Source organism: Pristis pectinata, chromosome 17, assembly GCF_009764475.1.
Source record: "Pristis pectinata isolate sPriPec2 chromosome 17, sPriPec2.1.pri, whole genome shotgun sequence".
Taxonomy (NCBI): domain Eukaryota; kingdom Metazoa; phylum Chordata; class Chondrichthyes; order Rhinopristiformes; family Pristidae; genus Pristis; species Pristis pectinata.
Genome location: NC_067421.1, coordinates 20,436,137 through 20,444,554, shown reverse-complemented (window position 1 = coordinate 20,444,554; position 8,418 = coordinate 20,436,137). Strand labels below are relative to the sequence as shown.

At 45.0% G+C, this 8,418-nt stretch overlaps 1 protein-coding gene across 5 annotated transcripts in view; it reads left to right on the top strand.

The window, feature by feature from the left end:
• The first annotated feature begins 2,738 nt into the window (after positions 1–2,738).
• Positions 2,739–8,418, top strand: part of fbxo21 (F-box protein 21) — a 28,041-nt gene continuing 22,361 nt past the window's right edge. For 4 of the 5 annotated variants that reach the window (XR_007957668.1, XM_052032198.1, XM_052032200.1 and 1 more), the window contains exon 1: positions 2,760–2,970. Coding sequence is in view for 4 of the 5 variants with exons in the window: in XM_052032198.1 (XP_051888158.1) it covers positions 2,765–2,970 (206 nt within the window). In the remaining variant the exon portion in view is untranslated. Of the gene's footprint in view, positions 2,971–8,418 lie in introns of all 5 variants that reach the window. The other variant, XM_052032197.1, reaches the window with a different exon arrangement.

Genomic DNA, 8,418 nt, shown 5'->3' with positions numbered 1-8,418 from the left:
ATGAAAATGTATGCAGTACTGTAGTGATAAGTGAAAGTTTAGAATTGTGTAGTGTATTTTCAAATTACTGTATGCAGTATAGTCTTTTACTCCTGTACTGTACAGTGCCTCACTGCTGCACTACAGTAAATGGATTACAACTCACTTGTGAGTACTGCAGAATACTGTACTTCATTTCCCTTATTCTATGACCTTTAGTATTATTGATTATGAAAAATATATATTTAACCCATGACTAACTGGCATATTTGACTAACCAGCACCCCTCATTCTCCATGAATATGGAATGATCAAACTTTTACTGGAGTAGCTTTCCATTAAATGTTTGAGAAGTGAAAGGGCAAATTTAAAAAGAGTTGTTGAAGTTATTATTGCAATTTTTGTACAGCATAGCTGTGCATGAAAGTATATGAGAAAGTGAGAAAAATGCTTTTCTGATTGTATATCTTTTCTGAGCTATAATTTAGGGTTCTCTAAACTGTAGAAGACAAAATAGTCTGAGGAAACAAGTGTCACGAACCAGCAACAAAAGAAACACACTGAGCATGATTCAGTGTTAAAAACTATTTTATTAATCACTACTTATGATAATACGTAAAATAAAAGTAAAAATGTTAGTATGTTAGAATTCAAAAATGTTAAACCTTGAATGTTAACCCCAAAACTAAACTCTTCGTGTGTGTGTGACAAAGTCCAAAACTCCCAGTTCCTGAATGATTCTTAAAGTTTAGTTCCGCAAGCCATAAGGTAAAACATGAGCAAGGGCTTCTTCAACAACCACCGTTGTCTGAAGATAAGATGTAGATGTAGAAAAACATAGAGAGAGTACATACGAAATCCAAATGTTCCACGATGGAACCCAAACAACACTGCAGTGTTTACTCGGTAGTGACTTCCTCACCCCGAAAAGCATCCGAACCGTGGTCGTCCACATACAAATACCTGTTTCCTTCTACAGGTCAGCAACAAAGTGAACTCCACCGGATTACTTCCAACTTCCATACATGGATTTCAGTGGCAAACACAGTTATTGTTTCTCATCCATCGATAGAGAAAACAAGCAGGCTGGTGTCTCTCTCCCTTCTCTCTCTCTCTCCTCTTCTTCTTACTTCTTCAACAACGTCATTACGTCCTTTATCTTCTATTGACGTAAGCACGCCCCACACACACACACACACACTCTCTATCTTAAAGGGACTTTCACTGAGTCCATAACACAAGGAAGCTACTTCCTACTAATGTTGATTCAGGTTTTGAAATAAATATTGAATTCTGAATCCAAAAAATTATCATCTCTCTTTACTTGATTGTAAGAACTATTAAGTGCAAATTCTTTATACCTATGAGATAGAGGCCATATTTAGCAACACCTGACAGAGACTAAGGGACATACAAGGAGAAAGGTAGGCAGGTGGCATCTCTACTTACTCTAATTTAATTCTTGCAAGTTCAGTTTTGAAAGCAAACAAAAACTGAAGAGAATATTTCAAAAGCGCGGGGGGGGCAAGGAAAATAATTTATGACTTATGGCATAAGCACTCCTAGGTTCTTTAATGTTAGGAAACTGTTTTTGATACAACAAACTTTACTTCTTTATAAGATGGCCAACTTCTTACTTAAGAAGAAGCCTGTTGTTTTTAATAATCTACCCTTTGTAATAAGTCAACTGCTAGCTTGTGGTCTGTCAGTTTGCTTACCTGGTTTATTATTTCATAAGTAATGAAAAACTAATTTTACACAAAGACAAAAGAGACTGCAGATGCTGGAATCTGGAACAAAAACAGAACGCTGGAAGAACTCAGCGCCCAATCAGCATCTGGAGGCAAACTGTGTAAGTCGATGTTTTGGGTCAAGTCCCTGCATCAGGAATCTTTCCTCTTCCCTCTCAGTCCTGATGCAGGGACCCGACTCAAAACTATAACTTACTGCTCAAGACACTGTGTGCTGATTGACCCGCTGAATTCCTCCAGCAGTTTGTACTTTGCTGCAGATTCCAGCATCTACACTCGCTTGGGTCTCCACTGAGAATAGTTCTGTTGTAGACCCATTGGTTAACGCCACAGCTCGCATGCTGTTGTAGAGCAAGCGTAAGATGGAGATGACTTTCAGTGGGCTGCCCCCAGAACACACAACGCAAAAGATGCATTCCACTGTGTGTTTCGATGTACATGTGACTAATAAAGAAATCTTATCACTTAAATGTCTGAAACTCGTGTTAGGTTTATCTTCAGTGCCTATCATTTAATTTCAAATTACTCTCTTTGGGGAGGAATGTATTAATCTCCACAATTTCGAGGTTTTTCAGCAGTGGGGTTGTCCTTTTGCAGCGGGCCGCCGGGAGCTGGCACCCACCGGGACCGCAGCGGGCCGCCGGGAGCTGGCACCCACCGGGACCGCAGCGGGCCGCCGGGAGCTGGCACCCACCGGGACCGCAGCGGGCCGCCGGGAGCTGGCACCCACCGGGACCGCAGCGGGCCGCCGGGAGCTGGCACCCACCGGGACCGCAGCGGGCCGCCGGGAGCTGGCACCACCGGGACCGCAGCGGACCGCTGCAGCTGGCACCACCGGGACCGCAGCGGACCGCTGCAGCTGGCACCACCGGGACCGCAGCGGGCTGCTGGCACCCACCGGGACCGCAGCGGGCTGCTGGCACCCACCGGGACCGCAGCGGGCTGCTGGCACCCACCGGGACCGCAGCGGGGTTTGAATTTCCCGCACCGGAAGCGGCAGTCGCCTCAGCCGGGTGGTCATGAAAACAAGTAAGATGGCGGAGGCGGAGGTGTCGGGGGTGGCCGAGGGGGAAGGAGGCTGCGGCGGGCTGGTGGCGTTGCCCGAGGAGGTGCTGGAGCAGATATTCTGTTGTCCTTCGCTCAGTCATGTGGATGTGGTCAGCGTTTGCCTGACGTGCAGGAAGCTGCAGGAGGTGTGTCAGGGCCGGAGCACCGTCTGGAAGCACAAGTTCAGGCAGAGGTGAGTGAGGGGTCGGGGAGGAGGGAGTGGAGGGGGAGGAGGGCGTCGGGGTACAGGTTGGGGGATGGAGGGAGCGGAGGGGGAGGAGGGTGTCTGGGATGGGGGATAGGCGTCGGGTACAGGTTGGGGGGATGGAGGGGGAGGAGGGTGTCTGGGATGGGGATAGGCATCGGGGTACAGGTTGGGGGGATGGAGGGAGCGGAGGGGGAGGAGGGTGTCTGGGATGGGGATAGGCATCGGGGTACAGGTTGGGGGGATGGAGGGGGAGGAGGGTGTCTGGGATGGGGGGATAGGGGCGGGGTGCAGGCATTTGGGGTGCAGGGGTTGGAGATGGGTGGGGGGGGGTCTGGGGTGCGGGGGATGGTGGTAGCTGTGGGACCTTTTTGGAGTGTGCGGTGGGCGGGGCATTTGGAAAGGGATCGATGGGGTGGAAATTTGGCATTTTTGGGGCTGGATTTTTAGATTTGCCCTGCCAAGAAACCCAGGTTCAGAAATGTGGCATGAATTGTTTATTTTAGTTTAAAAGAATAGACAATAGTTTAGATGATCTGTCAAAAAAATAAACACCTTTGTAATATTGTTCACTTCTAACTGGACCTTTGACCATGTAGCATTGGACTGTTTGGACCTTTGGTATTGATTGCCTTCTTTAAATATATAAAAAGACTTTTATTGACAGTGGTTTGATTAACTCCCCATAGCCATTGGTGACTTTGCTCTACAGCAGTGGTGTGTAAGATATTTCAAGAAAGAAGTAGGCAATAGAAGGTTTTGTGGGGGAGGAAGCCAAAAAATCGATTCAACCAGTAACCAATAACTAAAGTTAAATGAATATTTCCATGTATCATTATTAATCAACTTGCATTTTTAGGTTATGATACTGATATCCTATCTGTAGCTACACCTAGAATCCATTCCACAGGTCAAGCTGTGATTATTTCTCATACAGTTAATGCCACATTTAAAGGTGCTCATCCTTTTCCTTAACTCTTTAGCTTCAGAACCATGGCTCTGGGTGTCTGAATGAAGGTAACAATATTGAATGTAAATAGAAGCAGAAATTTGTTATACAACCACTCAATCATGAAAATTAGGAGTAGGCCATTTGGCTCCTCACTCCTGCTGTGCCATTCAATAAGTTTGTGGCCGGGAGCAGCATTGAGCATGTGCAAAACTGAGGTGCCAGGAAATGTCCCCATGGTCAACCAAGGCCAAAGACAACTGTGAAGCATTTGCAAAAATCCTTGAATCTACCTAACGACTGGGACTCCATTGCCTTCGGCGTGGAGAATTCCACAGGTTCACCACCTCTGGGTAACAAAATTTCTCCAGATCTTGATTCTAAATGGTATGCCCCACTTCCTGAGCAGTGACCTCTGGTTCTGAACACTCCATCCTTCCTGTGTCTATCTGATCCTGATACTCCAGTAACCAATATGCCAGTCATGCCAACTTGGGAATCAGTTTAGGAAATCTTTCTTGTCATGGAGGGTATACCTTTCCTCACTCAAGGAAACCAAAACTCCAGAAGGGGTTTCACCAAAGCCCCATACAGCTACAGCAAGACATCCTCATTCTTGCATTGATGTGGGTCTGGGGAGCAGGGGACTTTCCATTTGTTTTCCTAACTGCTTTCTGAATCTGAATTCCTGCTTACAATGTCTGGTGTACAAGGACACCCAGGTCTTGCTTCACCTTTCCCCATCACTATTCAAATCTGTCTGTTTTATTTAGAACTCAAGTGGATAACCTCACGTGTCCCCACGGTAAACTACATCTGCTGTGCACTTGCCCAGTTTGTTCAAATCACAATGGAGCCTTTGCATCCTCCTCAAAGCTCACATTCCTCTCCAGCTCAGTGTTGTCTGCTGTCTCAGAGATGCTGCACTTGTTCCCTCATCCAAATCATTGATGTAAATTGTGACTAGCTCTGGCCCAAGCTCCAACCCCATGGCATTCCCAGGTCATTGCCTGCCACCTGGAAAAGGATCAGTTTATTCTAACTCTCTGGCTGTCACCCAGTTCTCAATCCATGCCAATATATGACTCCCCCAATCCCAGGTATTGTAATTTTGCCCACTAAAATCTTGTGTGTGATCTTGTTTGGAAATCAGAACACACCACATTCAATGGTTCTCCTTATCTACTCTACTGATTACATTCTCACAATTCCAATACATTTATTAGGAATGATTTCCCTTTCATAAACCCATGCTGACTGTTGTAAGACAAGTTCATAAGGTCTTAAAGGGCAAGGACTCTGGATGTAGTCTTTGGAGTTAAAAATGATTTATTCACAAAGACAAACACAGAACCGGATAACAGGGGCAATACACACAGGTGATCACAAACATGGGGGGGGGGGGGGAAGAAATTGCAACAAGGGTGAGAGGCACGCACACACACAATAAACTGGGTACAAACAAATCAAGGAAGAAACAATACGACACCTGCCACCCTCCTTGACTCAGTGCAAGCATCAGCTCTATACTAGAGGGATATTCCAACTAACTACTCTTAAGCAGTGTACAGCTTACCTCAGCATCCCTTGGAGACAACAAAAAGACAGAATCAAGCATGTGGCACCCTTTATACTGCTGGATGGCTGGGTGGTCCAGCCCAGCTCATTCAAAAGGGCCAATGGCCCGGTGCCAGCAAGGACAAAGGGCCAATGGTTCAGGTGTGCACTTGATGGGTGGGGTGGAACCAAACCTTGATTGAAGTGGTGTGTCTTCCGACCAACTAGATGCAGTGCTGTCACGGGGCAGTGTTGCCATGTTACAGCCACAACCCCTACAATCACATGACAGCCACCACCTCCACAATACACTGACTTTGTCCAGTTATTAATGTTTTCCACGTTAACCAACAACCCTTGGTATTTATCATCATTGATTACCCCATCATCACCATCCTGGGGTTAGCATTGACTAGAACCACATAAATCTTTTGACAAGATTCAGCAGATTATGCTGATTCAGAAGGTTAAGGCACAAGGGATCTGTGGCATGCTGGTAAACTGAATGCAAAACTGGCTTGGTGATAGGAGGCAGAGGGTAATGGTGGAGGGTTGCTTTTCTGACTGGAAGTCTGTAACCAGTGATGTACTGTAGGGATCGGTGCTGTGACTTTTGTTCTTTGTCATATACAAATGACTTGGATTAGAATGTAGGGAGTCTGACATGAAAAATTGGTAGAGTCTTAGATCATGAAGGTTATTTAAAGATACAGAGGGACGTGGGTCAGCTGGTAAATTGGGTGGACTGATGGCATATGGAATTTAATTCAGACAAGTGTTAGGTAGTACATTTTGGGACATCAAAAGCTTGTAGGACATATACAGCAAATGGCAGGGACCTTAGGAGTGTTGATATACAAAGAGACAGAACAGTACAACACTGGACAGTCCATTCGGCCCACAACATTGTGCCAATCTTGATGCTAATTTATACAAAATGTCCTCCTCCTGTGTATCATCCATATCCCTCCATATTCATGCGTCTAAAAACCTCTAAAAGAGACCTTGAGGTCCAAATTCATGGTTCCCTGAATGGCAACACTGGTGGATAGGGTAGTGAAGAAGGCATTTGGCATGCTTGTCTTAACAGGCCGAGGCATTGACTATAAAAGTTAGAATGTCATGTTGTAGCTGTACGAAACATTTTTTGTGCATCTGGAATATTGCGTACAGTTCTGGTTGCCACACTACAGGAAGGATGTGGTAGTATTCAAAAGGGTACAGAAGAGATTCACTAGGATGTTGCCTGGAATGGAGGGCTTTCGTTACATGGAGAGATTGGGTAGGCTGGATTTGTTCTTACTGGAGTGTAGGAGGCTGAGGGGTGACCTTGTTGAGATTTATAAGCCTATGAGGGGTATAGGTAGGTTAGATAATTGGTCTTTTTCCCAGGATAGGGGAGTCTAGAACTAGAAAGCATGTTTAAAGCGAAAGAGGAGAAAGTTAAAGGAGATCTGAGGGGCAAGTTTTTCCACACAGAGGCTGGTGGTTACGTGGAACAAGCTGTCAGAGGAGGTGGTAGGGACAACATTTAAAAGGCATTTAAACAGGACAGGAAAGAAGTAGAGGAATATGGACCTAATGCGGGCAATATGATTAGTATAAATGAAAAACATGATGATGCTGGAGGAACTCAGGCCAGGCAGCATCTGTGGAGAAAAGAAGGTGGTCAACGTTTTGGGTCAGGACCCTTCTTCAGGATTAGTGTAGATGAGCATCATGTTTGGCATGGACGAGGGGGCCGTTTCTATGCCGCACAGCTCTGTGTTCTGTGACCTTGACCTCACAAGTGAGTCAGAGGCTGGTTATCCTGTGGTGGGTGACATCTTTCTTCTCTTCACTATGCTTTGCCACCACTTATACAGCACAAGTCAGGTACGTGATGGAATACTCTTCCTGCAGCTCCAATGGCACCATTCAGGATAACTCTCTACCCTGCAGTGTGAAGGACAATGTCAACAAGCACCTATTGCAGCTTTTCCTACAAACTTCACCATCTTAACGTGAAAATCTATTGTTCCTTCTTCACTAAAAGGATTAAATAACCCTGTGGAGATGTTTGCAACAGGGCAATAGTACTTCAAGGCAGCAACTTTCTTATGGTTTTTCAGGGGTGGGCAATAACTGCTGGTCTTCTCAGTGATGTGGATGTTCCATTAATAAATAACGATCTGATCAAATGAAAACCATACCAAACATTGATTTTTGTCTTGTCCCTTATCTCCATCCAGAGTGTACATCCTTTAGTTTTGAGCTAAGGTCATTCCACTCTACTTTATGGCATCCTTTATTATTGAGGATACCTTCTTTTATTTGTCCATCCTAAAAGTCAAGTTTTCTGGGAAATATACTTCATGACCTTGGTCACCATACATTCAGATTCTGATAGGCTTGGGTCAAATTCATCTCTGTTTGTGCTGTGAGTTCGATTTTACAGAATCAAAGAATCATTAAGACACAGAGTTTTGTTATGAATGTGCTGTGCATTCAGATATGACATAATTAATTTTAAATTTCTATCATTTTTCCTTGATTTGGCTTGATTTCGCTGATTTTAGTCAGTTCCTTGGGATTGAGGAAGACCAGCTTCTACTCCAGTTTTATGGATTCTGAAGTGACTGAGTCCAGTGTGGAACTGCAAGATTTCCACAGATGGGGTGGGGACATGCCCGACATTGCAGCTGGTTGGATAGTTTTTGAAGTGTTGCACTACTTCCACCATTTACGCTGGGTTCCTTTGCTCCCAGTGCATGGACTTGAGGTTCCCAGTATGATCTGAATATTCCTTTCGACTTCGAATTGTCATGCGGCAGGGATTCCCAAGAGTTAATGGGAATTTGAGTACATCCTCGAATCTTTTCTTCTGTCCACTTACTGATCTCATTATAGACACTATTCTAGGCTCTGTTTTCGGCATTCGAATGGTGTGG